Source organism: Coregonus clupeaformis, chromosome 28 (genome assembly GCF_020615455.1).
Source record: "Coregonus clupeaformis isolate EN_2021a chromosome 28, ASM2061545v1, whole genome shotgun sequence".
NCBI classification, from domain to species: domain Eukaryota; kingdom Metazoa; phylum Chordata; class Actinopteri; order Salmoniformes; family Salmonidae; genus Coregonus; species Coregonus clupeaformis.
The window spans coordinates 16,661,173-16,684,622 of NC_059219.1; the positions used below are offsets into that span (position 1 = coordinate 16,661,173).

Sequence of the window (23,450 nt, forward strand, 5' to 3'; positions counted from 1 at the left end):
CACTCTGGTATTCTGGCTGTGTTTCTTATGTATCTGTGCCTATGAAATTGGCTTATTTTGTAAGACAAACACATCGGATGTACGTTACATGAATATGTACAGTATAGAGCATGTTTTCCCTAGTCAGAATCATATAATGGAAATAATGTAACGTTTTAAGCACCAAGTAGAATTTTGCTTTCAACTCCACGGATTGATAGAGACGGGGAGGATGTTGAATTGTTGTTAAAGTAGAGAACTGACCTTCTGGGTAAATTATTACTGTCAAAGAACTATATAATGGACAGGACAGCACTGCTGTACCTTTTTTCCTGCTCCAAGACTAAAAGCATCAATAGATCTGTATGTTGACTGTCTGTCTGCCCAGAGATATTTCCTCTGTGGATGTGTTAGTGTGTAGTGACCTTGTAATCAAATCAAATTGTATTGGTCGCCTACACATATTATGTTATCACGTGTGTAGCGATACGTAAGAATACAAAACAATACACGCCAATCCCCAAAATACAAAGAAAGGAATTAAGAAATATATAAATATTAGAATAATATTATTTAAAATATCAGTGTCAGAGTCTGGAATATAAATATACACTGAGTGTACAAAACATTAGGAACACCTTCCTAATATTGAGTTGCACCCCCTTCTGCCCTCAGAACATCCTCAATTCATCGGGGTATGGACACTTCAAGTTGCGAAAGCGTTCCACAGGGATGCTGGCCCATGTTGACTCCAATGCTTCCCACAGTTGTGTCAAGTTGGCTGGATGTCCTTTGGGTGGTGGACCATTCTTGATGCACACGGGAAACTGAAGGAGCGTGAAAAACCCAGCAGCGTTGCAGTTCTTGACACACTTAAACCAGTGCGCCTGGCACCTACTACCAAACCTTGTTCAAAGGCACTTAAATTCACCCTCTGAATGGTCTCAATTGTCTCAAGGCTTAGCAATTCTTATTTTACCTGTCTCCTCCCCTTCATCTAAACTGATTGAAGTGGATTTAACAAGTGACATCAATAAGGGATCACCTGGATTCACCCGTCAGTCTATGTCAATGTTTTGTACACTCAGTGTATCTGTATATGTGTGTATAGCCACTATGGACAGTATATGAATAGAAAAGGTGTGTACAGCAGTAGTTATATAGGATGAGCCTTGAATAGAATACAATATATACATATGAAGTGGGTAAAACAGTATATCAATATTATTAAAGTGACCAGTGTTCAATGACTATGTACATAGGGCAGTAGTCTCTAAGGTGCAGGGTAGAGTACCGGGTGGTAGCCAGCTAGTGACAGTGACTAATGTTCAGGGCAGGGTACTGGGCGAAGGCCGGCTAGAAGCTGTTTTTCAGTCTCTCGGTCCCAGCTTTGATGCACCTGTACTGTCTCCGCCTTCTAGATGGTAGCGGGGTGAACAGGCCGTAGCTTGGGTGGGTGAGGTCCTTGATGATTTTCTTGGCCTTCCTGTGACACAGTGTGCTGTAGATGTCCTGGAAGGCAGGCAGTGTGCCCCCGGTGATGCATTGGGCTGACCGCACCACCCTCTGGAGAGCCCTGCGGTTGCGGACGGTGCAGTTGCCGTACCAGGCAGTGATACAGCCCGACAGGATGCTCAAAATGGTGCATCTGTAGAAGTTTGTGAGGGTCTTAGGAGCCAAGCCATATTTCTTCAGCCTCATGTATGTACCGTATACCGGGGTATTTGGAAACAGCCACTGGATGGTCTTTCCAGCTGTGTATTGACAGGGGTCACGTTTTATATTGAAAGTCAACAGTTTTTTTTTTCTTCAATAGAGGGATCAGGGACGTGCAACTATAGTTATCCTTCACAGAAAATACATTAGTGCAACACATTCGGCATGAAATAGCTTCATTTTCATCAGATGACAACAGAAGTACAACTCTATTTGGCTGGCAGCCACACAACTAAATGAGCTTACAATGAAAAAGTAAAAACGATGCATGGCCATCATATTTCTAATGTTTAGGCCTATCAAAGAAAGAATGTAGCCAGCATTTCCTAATGTTTTGCTTAATGTTCATCTAGCATTTTACTGGAAAACATAGGCTGGCTACACTGAGAAAAGTACCAGAGAAAAGTAGCTACAAAATCAGTCAGAGCACTGTCTGCTGATAGAACGCCCGTTGGTGAATTCTCATCGGCGTTTAGAAGTGCAACTGAAGCACAAATTAGTCTGATGCCGAGCAGAAATTACAATAAGAAGCATTTTAGATCTGTTTTTACAAAATGCAGCAAGATATTTCTTATGCGTTTTATATATTTTTCCTGCATGACAAACTCAGAATGATGTGTTTACACGACCCCTAGTTTAACTTGCTATCTAAGTAAGTGGCTGAATTCACAAGGTGACGGGGCATCATATTATGTTAGCTTTCTGCCATGTTTGAGAAGTTATTAGTACACTGCTATCTTGATTTCCTTAAGTTTTTTCTCCTCTCTGTTCTTGACCCATCAGTCTGCCCCTACCCCCTCTTCTCCAAGCAGAGCAGGCAGGCAGGCAGGCCCATTGCCCTAGCGACTTCAGACTCCACACAGACACAGCATGTAGACATGCTGCTGGAGAGCCAGTACTGCATGCGTCAAAACTTTGTTCATTTGAACAAAGTCTCTCGTTCACATTCGCTTGTAGATGTCCAAACTCCCCAAACATGACATTCGGTAGCTCCTACCTATATACAGTTTGTATAACTTTATGCGCTGGATTGCCTGTCTTTGCAATTTGTTTATTTTCATTTGCGCTTGTTAGCATATTTAGCTAGCAGCTTCCATGGAAATTAGCTATTACTAGCATTCTGGTAATATACACCCAACATCCTTTTGGTGCCCCCTTGTGTACTAAACCAGTAATACCGTAAATCCTGTGGTGAGAGGATGGTATGACGGTATGAAAATCTGGATAACGCCCAACCCTAGTGTGCCCCTGCCCGTTTTCCATGTCTCTCTGCCTTCTATCTGTCAGGCATAATATAGTTTGCATCTCTCACTCTCTCCCACCTTCCCTTCCTCCTTCCTTCCTTCCTTACTTCCTTCCTTCCCTCCTTCCCTCCCAGTCTCCAGCAATACGATAACAACAGGAGCTCCAAAAACATACGATCTGAATTAGCATGATAGTGGAAGTATGTCACATTGATCACAAGAGGATATACATTTTCCACAAAGGCAACTGGCGGGTTTCAAACAGAAGCTGTGACGTCCTACAGTGGGGGAAATAAGTATTTAGTCAGCCACCAATTGTGCAAGTTCTCCCACTTAAAAAGATGAGAGAGGCCTGTAATTTTCATCATAGGTACACGTCAACTATGACAGACAAAATGAGGAAAAAAAATCCAGAAAATCACATTGTAGGATTTTTTATGAATATATTTGCAAATTATGGTGGAAAATAAGTATTTGGTCAATAACAGAAGTTTCTCAATACTTTGTTATATACCCTTTGTTGGCAATGACACAGGTCAAACGTTTTCTGTAAGTCTTCACAAGGTTTTCACACACTGTTGCTGTTATTTTGGCCCATTCCTCCATGCAGATCTCCTCTAGAGCAGTGATGTTTTGGGGCTGTCGCTGGGCAACACGGACATTCAACTCCCTCCAAAGATTTTCTATGGGGTTGAGATCTGGAGACTGGCTAGGCCACTCCAGGACCTTGAAATGCTTCTTACGAAGCCACTCCTTCGTGGCCCGGGCGGTGTGTTTGGGATCATTGTCATGCTGAAAGACCCAGCCACGTTTCATCTTCAATGCCCTTGCTGATGGAAGGAGGTTTTCACTCAAAATCTCACGATACATGGCCCCATTCATTCTTTCCTTTACACGGATCAGTCGTCCTGGTCCCTTTGCAGAAAAAACAGCCCCAAAGCATGATGTTTCCACCCCCATGCTTCACAGTAGGTATGGTGTTCTTTGGATGCAACTCAGCATTCTTTGTCCTCCAAACACGACGAGTTGAGTTTTTACCAAAAAGTTATATTTTGGTTTCATCTGACCATATGACTTTCTCCCAATCCTCTTCTGGATCATCCAAATGCACTCTAGCAAACTTCAGACGGGCCTGGACATGTACTGGCTTAAGCAGGGGGACACGTCTGGCACTGCAGGATTTGAGTCCCTGGCGGCGTAGTGTGTTACTGATGGTAGGCTTTGTTACTTTGGTCCCAGCTCTCTGCAGGTCATTCACTAGGTCCCCCCGTGTGGTTCTGGGATTTTTGCTCACCGTTCTTGTGATCATTTTGACCCCACGGGGTGAGTTCTTGCGTGGAGCCCCAGATCAAGGGGAGATTATCAGTGGTCTTGTATGTCTTCCCTTTCCTAATAATTGCTCCCACAGTTGATTTCTTCAAACCAAGCTGCTTACCTATTGCAGATTCAGTCTTCCCAGCCTGGTGCAGGTCTACAATTTTGTTTCTGGTGTCCTTTGACAGCTCTTTGGTCTTGGCCATAGTGGAGTTTGGAGTGTGACTGTTTGAGGTTGTGGACAGGTGTCTTTTATACTGATAACAAGTTCAAACAGGTGCCATTAATACAGGTAACGAGTGGAGGACAGAGGAGCCTCTTAAAGAAGAAGTTACAGGTCTGTGAGAGCCAGAAAATGTGCTTGTTTGTAGGTGACCAAATACTTATTTTCCACCATAATTTGCAAATAAATTCATAAAAAATCCTACAATGTGATTTTCTGGATTTTTTTCTTCTCAATTTGTCTGTCATAGTTGACGTGTACCTATGATGAAAATTACAGGCCTCTCTCATCTTTTTAAGTGGGAGAACTTGCACAATTGGTGGCTGACTAAATACTTTTTTTCCCCACTGTATGATGTAATTATGGTAACCCCCAATCAAGTGAGTCATTACCTTTCAATTAATCATTATGCATTTGAGTTTGCTACTTCGTAAATCATTACAAACATTACAAATCATTACAAACACATTCCCCATAACCAACTTCATCTAATGGCCAACTGAGACTTTTGAAATGAAATGCAACACTAACGGAAGTGTGTCTTAAATGAAGTCTATATTAAAACATTATTCAACACATTATAAAACAGCTATGTTTCACTAGCGACATGAGGGCTGTATAATATAATAGTATCGTTACATATTAATGAACAATCACAGTTCATCTCGGTCTGTTGGACATGGATGGGGGCTGAGATACAACATCAGTGTTGTAACTTGAGGAGTCTTCATGTGAGAGGAGTAATCTGCCTGAGGCTAATGGATCATAGATTCAATTTATTTGCAGTGTAAAGCCGTCTGACATGGTGGGCCAAGGACGAAAATGTCATCCCCTTTTAATTGACCATTGGTGCTGATGTTCAACGGTGCATGTGCACCAGCATTAAAGAGCTGTTTGACTGAGTTCATGGAACTGTGCCCTTGCCTTTCTGCCATTTGTATGTCTTTGTGTTAGTCTCCCTCTCTCTTTCTCTCACTCTCTCTGTCACGAGTTGCTAAGCCAGAACCCAGAAGCAGACCAGGACAAGGTAAGTAGAAACGAAGGTGAGTGTTTATTACAAATTCAAGAGTGATGTTGAATAATCCAGGGAACAGAGCGGGCGGCGTTGATTAGTTGTTGGGGGTGCAGTGGTTGATCCCATCCTGGGTCGGCAGCCGCCGACCACCAGGCAGAGGTTGGATGAAGGTTCCGGACGGGTGACTGCAGATGGAACAAAACGGGGGTAAGTAAGCAACCAACCAACAAGGTGCAAAACAACAAAACTAACGCTAGGCTCTAAAACTGATACTCTGGTAAACCTACTGTTCATGGCTAACGATCCGGCAGGGACTGGATGTTAGGCCAGAGCCTAAGAAGGGTGATGATCAGGACCAGGTGTGCAGATTGCTGATGGGATGCAGGTGCGGAAATCAAGAGAGCTCCCCGGAGCGTTCCCGAACCCTCGGGAAACTGGAGATCACGAACAGAAAAACTAGTCACCAGACAGGACCCGACTCAGACTGCCGGGATCGTTACAGTACCCCCCCTCCGACGAACGCCACCGGGCGGACTCCCCGGAGCGCCAGGATGGAGGCGGTAGAAGTCACTGATGAGGTCAGCATCTAGGACCTGTCGCCGCGGAATCCAACTCCTCTCTTCAGGACCATACCCCTCCCAGTCCACGAGATACTGGAAACCCCGGCCCCGCCGTCTGGAATCCATGATGCGACGCACCGTGTAGGCAGGACCACCTCCGATCATCCGAGGAGGAGGAGGAGGAGGCGGAGGAGGCAACAGAGGACTGAGGAAGACAGGCTTGAGGCAGGAGACATGAAAGGTGGGATGGACTCTGAGCGTCCTCGGTAGTTTGAGTCGAACTGCCACTGGATTGATCACCTTCTCCACCACAAACGGACCAATGAACTTCGGTAACAACTTCCTAGACTCAGTCCGTAACGGAAGATCCCGTGTGGCCAACCAAACCCTATCTCCGATGGTATAGGTGGGAGCGGGGATCCGGCGACGATTCGCCTGGAGCTGATACCGGTCCGAAACTCTAAGGAGTGCCTTTCTGGCCCGATGCCAGGTCCGGTGGCAACGACGAATATGGGCCTGAACAGAAGGCACTGAGAGCTCCCTCTCCTGAGAAGGGAACAGGGGAGGTTGGTAGCCATACAGGCACTGGAAGGGAGACATCCCAGTGGCAGATGTAGGGAGAGTATTGTGGGCATACTCAACCCAAGGCAACTGAGAGACCCAGGAGGTGGGGTTGGAAGAGACCAGACAGCGTAGCGTGGATTCCATCTTCTGGTTGGCTCTCTCCGCCTGACCATTGGATTGGGGGTGAAAACCAGATGTGAGACTGACTGTAGCTCCAATGGCCAAACAGAAGGACTTCCAGACAGCAGAGGTAAACTGAGGGCCACGGTCGGAAACGATATCACTGGGCAACCCGTGGACCCTGAAAACCTCCCTAACCAGGATCTCGGACGTCTCCCGAGGCAGAGGGAAGCTTGGCAATTGGCACAAAGTGGGCGAACTTGCTGAATCTGTCCACGATAGTCAGAACGACCGTGTTCCCCTCAGAAGCGGGCAACCCAGTGACGAAGTCCAGGGCCAGATGCGACCATGGTCGCCGGGGAATAGGAAGGGGGTGAAGTAGTCCAGAGCTGGGCCGATTGGTACTCTTATTCTGTGCACACACTGGACAGGCAGCAACAAAACCCCGAGTATCCTCGGCCATGGCAGGCCACCAAAAACGTCTGCGAAGAAACGCCATTGTCCGAGCCACGCCAGGGTGACAAGCCATCTTGCTGGCGTGGGACCATTTGAGGACAGCAGGACGAACCGACTCAGGCACAAACAACCGACCGGGTGGACCGTTACCGGGACCGGGCTGAGTCCGAAGGGCCGCCAGCACCTCCTCCTCAATCTTCCACATAACTGCTCCCACGATGCAGTTCCGGGGGAGAATTGTCTCGGTCTTGGACCCACTCTCCTCCGTCTTGGAGAACATCCGGGACAAGGCGTCCGCCTTGCCGTTCTTAGATCCAGGTCGGAATGTCAGGGAAAACTTGAATCGTCCGAAAAACAACGCCCACCTGGCCTGACGGGAGTTGAGACGTTTAGCCGATTGCACGTAAGCAAGATTCTTGTGGTCAGTCCAGACAATAAACGGTTGCTCCGCCCCCCTCCAACCAGTGGCGCCACTCCTCCAAGGCAAGTTTCACCGCGAGAAGCTCCCGGTTACCCACATCGTAATTCCTCTCCGCAGGCGAAAGGCGACGAGTAGTAGGCGCAGGGATGGAGTTTACTGTCCGTGGAGCATCGCTGCGACAGGATGGCGCCAACTCCCACATCAGACGCGTCCCACTTCAACGACGAACTGACGGGCCGTGTCCGGTTGAGAGAGAATCGGAGCGTTGGTGAATCGCCTCTTCAAATCCAGAAACGCTCGATCCGCCTCCGGATTCCACTTGAAGGTCCTGATACTGGAAGTCAAGGCAGTTAACGGAGCGGCCACACGGCTGTAATCCCGGATGAATCTGCGGTAGAAATTCGCAAACCCCAAAAATCTCTGGAGCTGCAATCTCGTACCGGGCTGGACCCATTCCAGAACCGCTCTAACCTTCTCCTGGTCCATCCTAATCTCTCCCCTGGAGATGATGTACCCGAGAAAGGATGTCGTGTGGGCGTGAAACTCGCACTTCTCGGCCTTCACGAACAGGCGATTCTCCAACAATCGCTGCAGAACCTGCCGGACATGCTGGACGTGGTCGGAAGGTTCCTTCGAGAAGATCAGAATGTCATCCAGGTAAACAAACACAAAGAGACCGATCATATCTCTCAGGACGTCGTTCACCATACTCTGGAATACCGCTGGAGCATTGGTCAGTCCAAACGGCATCACCTGATACTCGAAGTGACCCATCGGTGTATTGAAACCCGTCAACCACTCGTCCCCCTCTCTGATCCGGACCATGTGATACGCATTGCGTAGGTCTAGCTTGGTGAACACCGTAGCACCCTGTAAGGAGTCGAAGGCAGAACTCATCAAGGGCAGGGGATACTTGTTCTTGACCGTGATGTCATTCAACCCCCGATAATCAATACACGGTCGAAGAGAGCCATCCTTCTTACCCACAAAGAAGAATCCTGCCCCCAGGGGTGATGACGAGGGACGAACGAGACCAGCAGCTAGGGACTCCTTGATGTAGGTCTCCAAAGCCTCACGTTCAGGTCGGGAGATACTGTATAACCTTCCCTTGGGGTAGACAGCTCCAGGGAACAGGTTGATGGCACAATCATATGGTCGGTGGGGAGGGAGTGACAGAGCCTTCTGCTTACTGAAAACTTCCCCCAAATCGTGATATGTCTCGGGAACCAGGGACAAATCTGGGGGTTTAGCCTCAATCACCTGACTGGGAACCGAATGGGGGCAGGCAGTCTTGAGACAGTTAGCATGACAATCAAGGCTCCAACTCGTTACCTTGCCCGTCACCCAATCGAACGTGGGATTGTGTTCCTTCAGCCAGGGGTATCCAAGGACCAGAGGAACATGGGAAGACGGCAGAATGAAGAATGAAATCATCTCAGAATGATTCCCCGACAACCGCATCTTAACCGGTTCAGTCCTCATCGTGATACGTGCCAGACTACTGCCGTTCAGAGTGGTCGCTTCAATGGCTTCCGGCAATTGCTCCTTGGAAAGCCCCAGCTGTTCCACCAACTCGGCATCAAGAAAGCTTCCATCGGCACCTGAATCGATAAAAGCGTTAATCGCTAAGCTCTGATTCCTGTTCACAAGGGTAGCCGGGAAACGGGGTCTGACAGAGGTACTGAGAGGTTGAAACTGGCTCGCTAAAAGTCCTCCCAACTTTAGCGAGCCGGGCAGTTTGACGACCGCCGGGAACAAGTGGAGATGTAATGTCCCGAGCTACCACAGTAGAGGCAGCAGTTGGTCTTACGTCTATGTTGACGCTCCTCCTGGGTTAACCCGTGCCGCCCCACTTGCATGGGTTCAGAATCGGGAGAGAGGACCTCTCCACTAATCCTTTGTGGTGGAGAATGATCGACGTGTTCTGGTCCACCACCCGACCCGACTGGGAACTGAGAAGCTGATCGATTGGACGGACCCCATTGCTTCTCCCTCCTTCGCTCTCGGACTCGATTATCCACCCGAATAGACAAGGCTACCAAGCTGTCCAGGTCACTAGGCTCCGGATAGGAGATCAACTCATCCTTGAGCTGCTCCGACAGACCCTGGTAAAAGGCCGCTTGCAGAGACTCCTCGTTCCACCCACTCTCCACAGCCAACGTCTTGAACTCGATCACGAAGTCGGCCACGCTGCGAGTTCCTTGGTGAAGCGAAAACAGGCGCCTAGCTGCGTCCCTCCCTCGGACGGAGTGGTCGAAGAGCTTCCTCATCTCGGCCGTGAACCCCTGGTATGAAGCCATGCAGGGGTCTTGTCGTTCCCAAACGGCTGAAGCCCACTCCAGCGCTCGACCCCGCAGCAACGCAATCACAAAGGCTATCCTAGCCTTGTCTGTGGCATAAGAGTAGGGCTGTAGATCGAACACTAATCCACACTGCATAAGGAAGGAACGGCATCTTCCCAGCTCCCCTCATATCTATCCGCGTCGGAACCTTGGGCTCACGGAAGGACACAGCTCCAGAAGCGGCAGGCGAGATGGGTGAAACCGGTAGTGGATCCTCCACCGGAAACTTGCGTTGGTTCTGGACCTCCGTCAGACCGGTAGAAAGGTTCCGAACTGACAACGCGATCTCCTGTAGTACCGTGCTATGATGGCCCAACATCTTCTCCTGATGGGTAATGGCATGGCGAACAGAGTCCAGGTCCGCTGGGTTCATTACTGGCCGGATCGTTCTGTCACGAGTTGCTAAGCCAGAACCCAGAAGCAGACCAGGACAAGGTAAGTAGAAACGAAGGTGAGTGTTTATTACAAATTCAAGAGTGATGTTGAATAATCCAGGGAACAGAGCGGGCGGCGTTGATTAGTTGTTGGGGGTGCAGTGGTTGATCCCATCCTGGGTCGGCAGCCGCCGACCACCAGGCAGAGGTTGGATGAAGGTTCCGGACGGGTGACTGCAGATGGAACAAAACGGGGGTAAGTAAGCAACCAACCAACAAGGTGCAAAACAACAAAACTAACGCTAGGCTCTAAAACTGATACTCTGGTAAACCTACTGTTCATGGCTAACGATCCGGCAGGGACTGGATGTTAGGCCAGAGCCTAAGAAGGGTGATGATCAGGACCAGGTGTGCAGATTGCTGATGGGATGCAGGTGCGGAAATCAAGAGAGCTCCCCGGAGCGTTCCCGAACCCTCGGGAAACTGGAGATCACGAACAGAAAAACTAGTCACCAGACAGGACCCGACTCAGACTGCCGGGATCGTTACACTCTCTCTTTCTCTCTCTGTATCTCTCCCTCCTCCTCAACAGTCTCTCTCTTTCGCTCTCGTTTCTCTCCTTCAATCTCTTTTCCTCCCTACCACTCTTTATATCTCCCCCTTCACAGTGTCTCTCTCTTCTCCCCTCTCTCTTCCTCTAGACTAGAAACAGCCGTGTGGATTGGCGGAGAGCTAAATTGCTCTGCGTGAGCTTGGTCATGGCTCAGCTCTCCTTGAGATAATGAAATGACAATTAATGGGAAAGCTGTTGCCACTCGCTCATTTGCTCACTCACTCGCTCACTTGTTGAGCAGCATAGGAACAGCATGAAACAGAAAAAAGAAGCCTGCAAAAGGAGAGCAACTCTCACAAAACATTTTGGGGAAAGTAATATGGTGTCTATATACTCTAGGAATCCAACAGAACAATCTAAATGGCAACGTAGATCTGTGAACAGTGTCCTGACCATACACAACTATGGTATTGGCTTTTGGGTAATATTACAGTAATATGGAACTTTGTTTCAACAGCAGGGCATTTCTTATGGTGTACATGTACAATATTCATACTGTTAGACTTTAAATAAACTACCCATATAAGAGAAACTGTGCAAGTTATTCAGGAAGAGTAACTGTGTAAGTTATTCAGGTGTTGTTAGATCCATCCAAGAAAATAAATATATAAAAGCACCTTTCTGAAACAACCGGATAAATCCCTGCATGTTGGTAATCTATGTGTGTGTACGGTAGTAGATATGAGAAAGAAGAAAAAGTCAAAGGAAAGCCATTAGAGAGATAAGGATATAGGAAGAGGGGTCGGCTACTATTGACAACAAATATCTAAGTAGGACAGTGATATTCATACCATAGATATAAAATAAAGTACAGTAAACTGAAAAAGTATCATACAGTACATCAGCTCAAATGTGTGTGTGTGTCACGTCTCCTACCGTTGCTCCCCTCCGGAGCTCTGATTCGCCGGTCTACTGAGCCACCGGTCTGAGCGCACCACCTTGGCAACACCGGAATGGAAACCCAACACACCCTAATCACCTCCAGCGCACCTGCACCTCATCAGCTAGTTTCCCAGTGCCTCGACCAGCACCAGCAGCAGCTTGCCCAGTTGAACGTCGCCATGCAGGAAGTGCTCCAAACTCTGCATAATCTGCCCAGCGCTCCGGTTCTAACTCAGGGAGCGGCGAGTGCCTCCAATCCACCTGTCCCCGGGCTATCACCCACTTCTGTGGGAACCCTCGCCCTACCGGATCATTTTGACGGTAAAACTACTAAATGTAGAGGCTTCCTGCTACAGGTTTCACTTTATCTGACGCGTCAGCCTGGGGCATATCCATCTGACCAAGCCAGGATAGCGCTGGTGATTTCGCTTCTTAAGGGGAAGGCGCTGGGTTGGGCCACGGCAGTCTGAGAAGGAGAGGAGGCAGTGGTACTACCCTACCCCACCTTCCTCGTTCGGTTCAGGGCAGTGTTTGATCATCCCACGGAGGGAAAGGACGGGGGTGAGCGTCTCCTCCATCTACAACAGAGAGAGGGGCGGCTTCTTCCAGCTGGAATGAGCGTGCTCTGCGCACGGCCTTCGGGAGAGGCTTACGGGAGGACATTAAGACGGAACTCGCATGTCGGGACGATGAGATGGACCTTGATACCCTTATCACCACGTCCATCCGTCTTGACGAAATGTTGCGAGAGAGACGGCGTTCCCAACACCTCCCGGAGCTTCGATGCTCACCCCATCTAAGCTATGGAAGCCGCCCTGATTCCGAGTCCTCACCCATGGAGGTGGGCAGCACCCCCTACACCACCACGGCACACAGATCTCCTGGCGGCTCCCTATCTAGGCGGTATGACTCCTGTCGCCGCTCCGTATCACAAAACCATTGTTTTTGTTCCCAAAATGGTGACTGGTTATTCCTAATCTTCCATTTCTACTGCAATGATAGATTCCAGATCAGCGGGGAACCTTATAGATAGGGAGCTGGTTTCTGAATGGGGGTTGCCCACCGTGCCACTGCCATCTCCGCTACACGTCACCATGTTGAACAATCAACCCTCAGGCACCATTACGCACGTCACTCTCCCCATCACCATCACCATCACCATTCCCACACTATCGGAGCACCACGAGGAGCTGTCATTCCACATCGTCACATCACCCCTTCACCGGATCGTCTTGGGATTGCCCTGGCTCAGACTACATAACCCCACCATTAATTGGATCACCAAGAGCATCACAGCCTGGTCCACCTCATGCCGGAAGACCTGCCTGCCGGTGGTTTGTTGTACCACGTCAGTGGAGAGTCCGGAGTCCGCCCTCCAGCCCAACATTCCACGTGAGTACGCAGATCTCTCTGATGTCTTCTCTTCATCTAAGGCTACGTGTCTCCCTCCTCACAGGCCCTGGGACTGCGCCATTGAGCTGCTGGAGAGACAATACCCCCCGAAGAGTCGCATTTACCCCCTTTCCATGGCGGAGACTGAGACCATGGAGAAGTATGTGGCGGAAACCCTGACACAAGGGTTCATCAGACACTCTACCTCTCCTGCCTCCGCCAGCTTCTTCTTCGTGGCCAAAAAAGACGGAGGACTGAGACCATGCATTGACTACAGGGGGCTGAACGCAGTCACCACCAAGTACCGGTACCCCCTCCCTCTGGTTCCGTCGGCCATCGAGCAGCTACGAGGGGCCCGGTACTTTACCAAGTTGGACCTGAGGAGTGCCTACAACCTGATCTGAATCCGGGAAGGAGACGAGTGGAAGCCTGCATTCAGCACTACCTCAGGCCACTATGAATACTGCGTCACGCCCTACGGCCTCGCCAATGCACCATCTGTGTTCCAGTCCTTCGTCAATGACGTGTTCCGGGACATACTGAGTAATAATAATAATAACAATAATATGCCATTTAGCAGACGCTTTTATCCAAAGCGACTTACAGTCATGCGTGCATACATTTTTGTGTATGGGTGGTCCCGGGGATCGAACCCACTACCTTGGCGTTACAAGCGCCGTGCTCTACCAGCTGAGCTACAGAGGACCACATAGACAGGTGGTGGTGTACATCGACGATATCCTGATCTACATGGCTATGTTCGAGGAGCACGTCAGGGACGTCCGAGCTGTCCTACTCCTCCTCCGGGAACACAGCCTGTTGGTGAAAGGGGAGAAATGCGAATTCCACCAACAGGCCATCTCCTTCCTAGGATACAGGATCAGTCCCCAGGGGGTGTTCATGGAAGGAGTGAAGACAGACGCCGTCAGGTCATGGCCAGTTCCCAACACCATCAAGGGCCTACAGAGCTTCCTGGGCTTCGCCAATTTCTACCGGCGTTTCATCAGGTCCTTCAGCTCCATATCCGCGCCGCTCACCTCTCTCCTTAAGAGTGGGCCTCAGAAGCTGACCTGGAACACTGAGGCTGACGATGCCTTCAAGAGGCTGAAGGAGAGGTTCACCACAGCGGCCATCCTAAAACACCCAGATCCTTCTCGTCCTTTCATCCTGGAGGTGGACGCATCGGAGGAGGACGTGGGTGTGGTCCTCTCCCAGCGGCACGGTAAGCCTGAGAAAATGTATCCCTGTTCCTTTTTCAAAAAAAAACGTACCCCCGCATAGAGGAACTATGGAGTTGGAGACAGGGAGCTGTTGGCGGTGGTCCTCACTCTGGAGGAATGAAGACACTGGCTGGAGGGCGCAGTCCATCCATTACGGATTCTTACTGACCACCGGAATTTGGCGCACATACGGGCAGCGAAACGGATGAACTCTCGTCAAACAAGGTGGGCCCAATTTCTTACTCGATTTCAATTAATTCTGTCCTACCGCCCAGGATCCCAGAATGTGAAAGCTGACACACTCTCCAGGATGCACCATACCAGAGAAAGGAAGGATCTGGGGGGCCCTATCCTGCCCTCGTCTCTCATCGTTGCACCTGTCGTTTGGGATGTGGACAAAGACATCCGCCTGGCGGCTCAGGAGGACCCGGCACCTGCCAGCGAGGTTTTTTCCCTGGATAGAATATACCCAGAACTCCCTCGTTCACTCCTCCATGGGGCTCACTCCCTTCCAGTGTGTCCTGGAGTACCAGCCAGCCCTGGCCCCTTGGACACCCAGCCAGACCGATACGCCCGCTGTCGACGAGTGGTTCCACAGGGCCGGACAGGTCTGGGACGCCGCCCATGTCCATCTCCAGAGAGCCATTCGTTGGCAGAAGGACCAAGCCGACCGCCACCGCAGTGAGGCCCCTGTATTCCAGCCTGGGGATCGTGTCTGGCTGTCCACAAAAAACCTCCCTCTCTGCCTGCCCTGCAAGAAACTGAGCCCCCGGTTTGTGGGGCCTTTTAAGGTCCTCCACAGATAAATTAGGTATCGTACCGGCTGCTCCTTCCCCCTCACTACAGTAATGTCACGTCTCCTCCCGTTGCTCCCTCTGATCCCTCTGGTCTACTGAGCCACTGGTCTGAGTGCACCACCTTGGCAACACCGGAATGGAAACCCAACGCACCCTAATCACCTCCAGCGTACCTGTACCTCATCATCTCATCACTACCCCTATTTAGCCCTGGACTGTTCTGTAGGATGTTGTGTGTGATTGTTTTGCTTCGTGTCATGTACTCTATCTTTGTTTATTCTCTTTGTCATTGTTTGAGTAAACCTTGTTAATTCCTGCGTCTGCGTCCTGCCTCTTCGTATCCTCAGTACTCGTCACAGTGTGTTTATGCATGTGTGTCTGTGTGTATGTGCTTCAATCTATAGTTAGAGGACTCCTGCTATCGCCAGGAGTAATATTTATAAAAAATGTCTTCATCTGTTGTTGTCTAGTACTGTCTTTTTGATAGCTAGGGGCATCTACTTTAAGTGCTGTCTGCCTTCCCAGTAGCCTACTTGGTGTGTGAACTGCTGACTGCTCATAACTTGCAGCTGATTGTTGACACATCAACAGGATTAAGGGGCAGGGCAATTAGTGATTGTTGTTGTTTTGTAATCAGCGGCTGTATTAGAGGGGGAGTGGTTTCTCCTCTCCTAGGCAATCAGCAATTAGTACTGGGAGGTGTGCTCTTCCCCTCTGCTAGGCAATTAGTAATTGTTGTTAGTACTTCAGCCTCCCCTGTTTTTTTAGCGGCAGCTGTGTCAGCGGTGGTCGTGTCAGAGGCGGTCTCGTCGCTGAAACAAAGACGGTTCTGCGGAGTTGTTCTGAGGAGTTGTTTGATGAAGGAAAGAGGAAGGCTCCACACCACTCTCTTACTTGAGTATCTTACCTAGTTATTTTCAGATGATCTCATTTTGCTATTTTGTAGCTTTGTCAACTAAGTGAGCGTTTTCTATACCTGTTCGCTCCTCTCACTGTAGGTTTTACAGACGCTCCCCACCCCTTTAGTGTAACCTACGCGCACAACCCATGTGGAATTCCTGGTCTCCAGCAGCATTTGGAACTGCCGTCAGAAATGCTGAGTTTCCCTCATCCTATGCTGGACCTGACGGAGACATGGATCACCCCAGAGAACACTGCTACTCCAGCTGCTCTCTCTTCATCTGACTATGTGTTCTCTCATAGCCCGAGAGCATCTGGTCGTCACGGTGGTGGCACAGGGCTACTCATTTCTTCTAGGTGGAGATTTTTTTATTTTCTCCCTCACTCACCTGTCCATCTCCTCATTTGAATTCCATGCTGTCACTGTCACCTGTCCACTCAAGCTTAACATTGTTGTCATCTATCGCACACCAGGTGCCCTTAGAGAGTTCCTCAATGAGCTTGACATCTTGATAAGTAAAGTTCCTGATGGTGGCTCACCACTCAGTTTCTGGGCAACTTCAACCTCCTGACGTTCGATTCATTTCTTTCCACCTCTTTCTTTCCACTCCTTTCCTCCTTTTGACCTCACTCTTTCCCAGTCCCCTCCCACTCACAAGGCAGGCAATGTGCTTGACCTCATCTTTACTAGATGCTGTACGCCTACTAATCTCACTGCAACCCACCTCCAGGTCTCTGATCACTACTTTGTTTCATTTTCTGTCTCCCTTTCTTCCAACCCTAACCACTAAGCCCCTACCCAGAAGGTCATGTGCAGTTGCAATCTTCGCTCTGTCTCCCTCTACTCTCTCCTCTTCTATCCTATCATCTCTCCCTTCTGCTAAATCCTTCTCCGTCCTGTCTCCTGATTCTGCCTCTACGACCCTTCTCTCCTCACTTTCCACATCCTATGACTCTCACTGTCCCCTTTCCTCCCTGCCAGCTCGGCCCTCCTCTTCTGCTCCCTGGCTGAATGACTCACTGCGAGCTTACAGAACAGGGCTGCGGGCATCTGAACAAAAATGGAAGAAAACGAAACTTCCGGAGGATGTATCATCCTTTCACTCCCTCCTCTATACCTTCCTCTGTATCCACTGCTAAAGCCACTTTCTATCACTCTCAATTTCAAGCTTCTGCCTCTACCCCAAGGAAATAATTTTCAACCTTCTCCTCCCACCTTAATCCTCCACCCCCTCCCCCTCCTTCCTCCCTCTCTGTGAACGACTTTGTCAACCACTTTGAAAAGAAGGTTGACGACATCCGCTCCACATTCACTCAGTCCATTTAGTCCACTTGTCCCACTCACACAGAGACTACCCTACGCCTTGACCTCTTTCTCCAGATGAAATACTGCCCGCTCAACCCCATTTCATCCACCCTTCTCCAGACCCTCTCTGGAGAACTTCTCCCATTCCTCACTTCCCTCATAAACTCATTCCAGACCACTGGCTGCGTCACCTTTGACTTCAATATGGCCAGAGTCGCTCCCCTTCTCAGAAAACCAACACTCGACCCCTCTGATGTCAAACTACAGACCGGTATCTATTATTTATTTTATTTCCAAAAAACTTGAGCGTGCTGTCTCTGACCAACTCTCTCTTGCTCTCTCAGAACAATGTTCTTGACCAGACACTAACCAGTCAGGCTTCATGAAGGGTCTCTCAGACTGCTCTCCTATGTGTCATAGAGGCTCTCCGCACAGCCAAAGCTGACTCTCTCTCCTCTGTTCTCATCCTCCTAGATCTATCCGCTGCCTTCGAGACGATGAACCATCATATCCTCCTCTCCACCCTCTCAGGGCTGGGAATTTCAGGCTTTGCACACTCTTGGATTGCATGCTACCTGGCAGGCCGCTCCTACCAATTGACGTGGAGAGGATCTGTGTCTGCACAATGTGCTCTCACTACTGGTGTCCCCCAGGGCTCAGTTCTACTATATCCATAGAGTACGACCCTACGTCACACAGGCAGTGGCGCAGGTCCTAAACCAGGCACTTGTCATCTCCCATCTGGACTATTGCAACTTGCTGCTGGCTGGGCTCCCCGCTTGTGCCATCAAACCCCTGCAACTTATCCAGAACGCAGCAGCCTGCCTGGTGTTCAACCTTCCCAAGTTCTCCCATGTACCCCCCTACTAGCACTGACTTTGCTGATAGCTACTTTATTGAGGAAAAATGCACTTACTATGACTGAGATATGTGGTTGCCCCACCTAGCTATCTTAAGATGAATGCACTGACTGTAAGTCACTAAATGACGTGTGTGTTTGCAGACAGAGTATCAGGGTCATCCCTCACTCTGTTTGGGTGTTGTGAAGCTATCTACTACCTGTAACAAAAAAGGTGACCTTTTTATTAACCCAAAGACACTTTTGTCAATATATTTATTTAGGATAGCCAGAGGGCTACACACTACAGGCGTATGCTACAAACACTGACTTCTTAGACCTCCTGTGATATAATCCAAGCAAGGAAGACAGGAGGGAGGGAGGGGGGGGGGTGTATGACATAAAATTGCTAGTCAATATACACAAGGAAAATGAACAAAAAATGTACCTTGGGCATTTTGTGAACATGCTACCAAATGGAAATGAGAGTCACTCAAAAGAAATCAGAAAGAAATCATAACAAAGTAATACTCTACCATCTGATGCACATTTTAATGTATTTCCGTTCTTAGTCAATTAATTTGTATGATGAAATTGAAACCTTATAATCATTATCTTGGTGGAAGAAACAGTTGTTTATGGAATTGGAGTTCAGTGTTGTATATCTGTTTAATTTTCCTATAAGACTCCAGGCTACCGCTTTACTGTTTCTATCAGTCCAATTAATTTAGCTAAGGCAAAAGCTGATCAAATATGAGATGAACATTTTATCTTTATTGTTATTTCCACAGCATCGTAATGAACACAATAAATTAGTAATGAAATAGCAAACCCTGTTATTTGAAATCATGTTTGTCCTACTGATCCTGTAAAAAGATGTCAGCATGACACCTGAAAATCTCTATTAAAATGTTATGTCAGTACCAGCAATACACAGATATGGCAATATACAGGAACTGCACTTAGTTGTCATAAACGCCTGCCCGCACACCCGCCTGCAAGTACACACACATATGCACGCACCCACGCGCACACATGCACACACATCACTGAACCTGGACAATGAAAAGAGGACACTACTGCACCTGGTGATGGCTGGCCTTTGCTAGCTCCTGATTGGCTGACTCCACGTTGGATGTGGTGGTCTGAATGTAGTCCTCAATGCTATCTGAAGAGACATGAAAGGATGGTAAATATAATGATTATACTTCATAGCAACAGTACAACAGGTTGAAGCACACTGGGTACTCTCTCATTCTACAGTGGTAGTGGTAATAGAAGAACCATACAGGTACTTCCACTACTTAGTATGATTTTATCACAATACTAGAGATGTGACAAATGGAACAATTGTCTTAATGTTTAAACGGCCATCTTTTTACACACATACACACAAGAAAAATGTATACAATTCCACGTGAATTCAGGCCTCCCGAGTGGCGCAGCGGTCTAAGGCGCTGCATCGCAGTGCTAGAGCCGTCACTACAGACCCGGGTTCGATCCCAGGCTGTGTCGCAGCCGGCTGCAACCGGGAGACCCATGAGGCGGCGCACAATTGGCCCAGCGTTGCTCGGGTTAGGGGAGGGTTTGGCTGGCCGTGATGTCCTTGTCCAATCACGCTCTAGCGACTCCTTGTGGTGGGCTGGGCGCATGCACGCTGACTTCGGTCGCCAGTTGTACAGTGTTTCCTCCTACACATTGGTGCGGCTGGCTTCCGGGTTAAGCGAGCAGTGTGTCAAGAAGCAGTGCGGCTTGGCGGGGTCGTGTTTCGGAGGATGCATTGCTCTCAACCTTTTTCTTTCCCGAGTCCGTATGGGAGTTGCAGCGATCGGACAAGACTGTAACTACCAATTGGATATCATGAAATTGGGGAGATAAAGGGGTAAAAATTTTTATAATAATAATCACAATGCAGCTGCGCTGCTGCCAGCATTGCACCATTACTATACTTTAATTCCACCTCGCAAAGTTAGCATTTCCTGCTCATTTAACTTCTCAAAGTATTGCCATACAGGACTTCGCTGCTGTCGCTTGCCTTTCTCTGCCTTTTCTCCAACTGTTAACGACAATGACGTAGTGGTGGAGAGTCGACTCAAAAATAATTGATTCCTCCTTGCCCTGCGACTCCCGGTGTCGACTCCCATTTCTGAGTGTCAACATTAGATTCCGCAAGGAATCGACTCCTAAGATCCTGTATTTTTGGAATGGAGGAGACTGATTAGTTGCCGTACTTCCGAGAACACAAACACTTGCATCTTTCATAGCGAGATAGCGAGGGATGGAGAGAGAGGGGAAGGGCAGAGTATAGGCAGGTCGGCCACTAGGCACATAGAGTCAGAACCGTGCACTAGGCCTATCTATTGGCAATCAAAAGCTGTATCTCGCAACGGAATGCTGTATCTCGCAATTTCTTGGCTTGCAAGAATAAATAGGCTAGGATATTGAGATGAGCGAGATGCAACACTTCGCTCTCACACAGTCACACACTGTATCTGTATGTGCACGTGTTCACTTCACGCTGTTCACAGCATGGTAGCCAGTGCACCAAAACAGCAGAGAAGTTGAGCCTCGCACTTCAACGCTCTTAGTTGTTACGGAAATTGACCCACTATGCTGTTTACTTTCTGCATCTACGGTTAGGGATATTTCTTAACGTTAAGGATCACAATTTCGTTTAAACGTTCACACCCCTACACCAGAGCATACAGTAGTTGTGTTGTAGTGTTATATGAGCAATGTGGAACAATCAATAAGCCCTCATAATATCTCATCGCTCCGATTGAGCTGCTCGTATGAGTGCACTCTCCATGGTCCTGAACCTTCAAAATCTTAGAACAACGCACAACTGTGTTTATAGATAGACCAACTTAGTTGTATTTCTCCCATTTACATAATCACTCACACAAGATCATTAATAAACTGAAAAAGGATGCACACACAATCTCCGTCACCGCACTGTAAATAGCGTCACGTTTGATCGATGATGCAATATATCGAGTTTTCTTTGAGTGACTCTTTTGATGATGCACAACATTCTAATTTAATTTCTATGTTTAATTACTTCTTCATTGGCTGTCACCATAGTGACGGCTTGAGAATAAACTGAGAACGGAGCTTTCAAAAGTCACACTCCGTCATACACCGTCATACATTTCATTTTCTAAACATTACAGAAGTCAACCAATTATTAGTCTTTCAATAATCCAAATGACTTGTCTTATTCCAATGCACACCATAGTAACTATAGTTATTGTAGCCAGAGAGAACTAATTCAAACCTAAATCCAATTATTTTCCCAATTAAAAACAAATGTTTGGTTCACCGCCCATCAATGCAGTGCCGAACCTCAAGCATGCAGGACCCAAATTCAGTTCTCTCTCTCGCTCTCTCTCTCAGGTCACTGTGTGATTTTCTGTTTATGAGTATTGTGCTTGGTCAGCAGGATGGTGTGACTGAGACACATCTGAGGGGGAGTGAAAAGAATAGATCCAAAATGTCCAATAGCAGGGGATGGAATCGAGAGAGCAGCAGACCGGACAACCATGACCGCTGACGTGAAGCTTGTAACATGTTGGCAGTGCAAGATATTATTGGGTTCTGTATGGCTGACTGTGAATAGATATGAGTGTGTTTGTGTTTGTGTATGTGAGAGTGAGAGAGAGAGAGAGAGAGAGAGAGTGAGAGAGAGTCACCATGGCCATTATAGCTTGTGTACATCTCTTTGCATGTCAATCACATCAAATGAGTTTGGAGGAAATGAAATATAGATGCATTTCACATGTCCTCTATCAATCAATATGTGAATATTGGACACACAGATACAGATGGTGAGTCTTAATCTGATCACCCTGTTGCAGGAGTAATATATTGGAGTTTTAAAGTTTGTAATTTCCACTTTGAGATTTCCCATAAAAATAAAAATAAATCAAATAATTATAATTGCCATAATAATTCACATTTCCTCTTGCTATAGGATTATTTTCCTGCTGTAGCAAACTGGCTCAAATTAATATCCTATATCTGTAGGACATGGCTTGATTAATTGCGCAAAGAATCATAACCCAGATAGTATGCTAATACAAGGAGCCAATTGAGCCACCTCGGAGACAAGAAAACACACACACACACACACACACACACACACACACACACACACACACACACACACACACACACACACACACACACACCCCACAAGCCTTTACATCCCTCACACCATGCTCCACTAATTCTGTCTTTGATATGCAAGACATTTCTAGGGAGAAAAACATCTCATCAACAGGGAAAAGCATAAGCTGTCAAACATGGCTACAATTAATTTTATACAACACTACATTCTCAATGTATTTGGGTATTATAAGGACATGCAAGTAAATGTCACTAAATCAACACATAATAACCTATTAAACCACAAGACTGGAAACATGCTGTACTATAACCACAATGAGACTAACACACAATACTTAGACAGGAAAATAGATAGTTCACTCGTCTAGCCTCTCTCTCTCTGTCTCTCTCTCTGTCTCTCTGTCTCTTTTGTTGTTGTTGATTGTATCAGTCCTGGCACAGCGTGACCTGTGGCTTTGTCGAGTGTGTCACCACACAGAAGCAGAGGCTTTGTCACAGAGAAGCTACTGTCATCTCCACGCCCTCTAAAAAGCACTAATCCAAACTTCCTGGGTTTGTTGATTTCTCAATTTGCCCCTCTACTGCTCCCCCGCTGCTCCTCTGGACACCTCCATACACCCCAGCCCCCCTGCTCCCCTAAAGCCCCATCAGCTTATTCAGACCCAGTTTTTATTACACACGTTAAAAAAAATATCTCACCATGTGCACCGCAGCTATAGAAAAGCAAAAAGGCAATTTACCTGATTATATTTCAAGGTTGGATGAGAGAGAGACACATTATGTCTGTGGTCCATAATGGATGTGAAAAAGACTACAGCAGTAGAGTAGTACAGCTCTCAGGTACTTGGACATAGCACCTTCACTCTGTACACTGGTGAGCTGAACACCCTCTCACAGTTACCACCTCCACCATCTCAAAAAGCCATCATGTTCATCCATACACACTTTAGCACTTTCCCACCACACCAATTTTCCACTTCCCTCTACAACGCTCAATGTATCCACAGTCTCAATGTATCAACAGTCTTAATGTATCCACAGATTCA

General features: G+C 48.0%; 1 protein-coding gene across 1 annotated transcript in view; it reads right to left on the reverse strand.

Moving 5' to 3' along the window:
* LOC121543026 (t-SNARE domain-containing protein 1-like) overlaps positions 1 to 23,450 on the reverse strand; it is a 137,793-nt gene that overhangs the window by 35,047 nt on the left and 79,296 nt on the right. Inside the window, exon 10 of the mRNA XM_041852702.1 lies at positions 19,362 to 19,444. Within this exon, the coding sequence (XP_041708636.1) occupies positions 19,362 to 19,444 (83 nt within the window). The remainder of the gene's footprint in view (positions 1 to 19,361; positions 19,445 to 23,450) is intronic.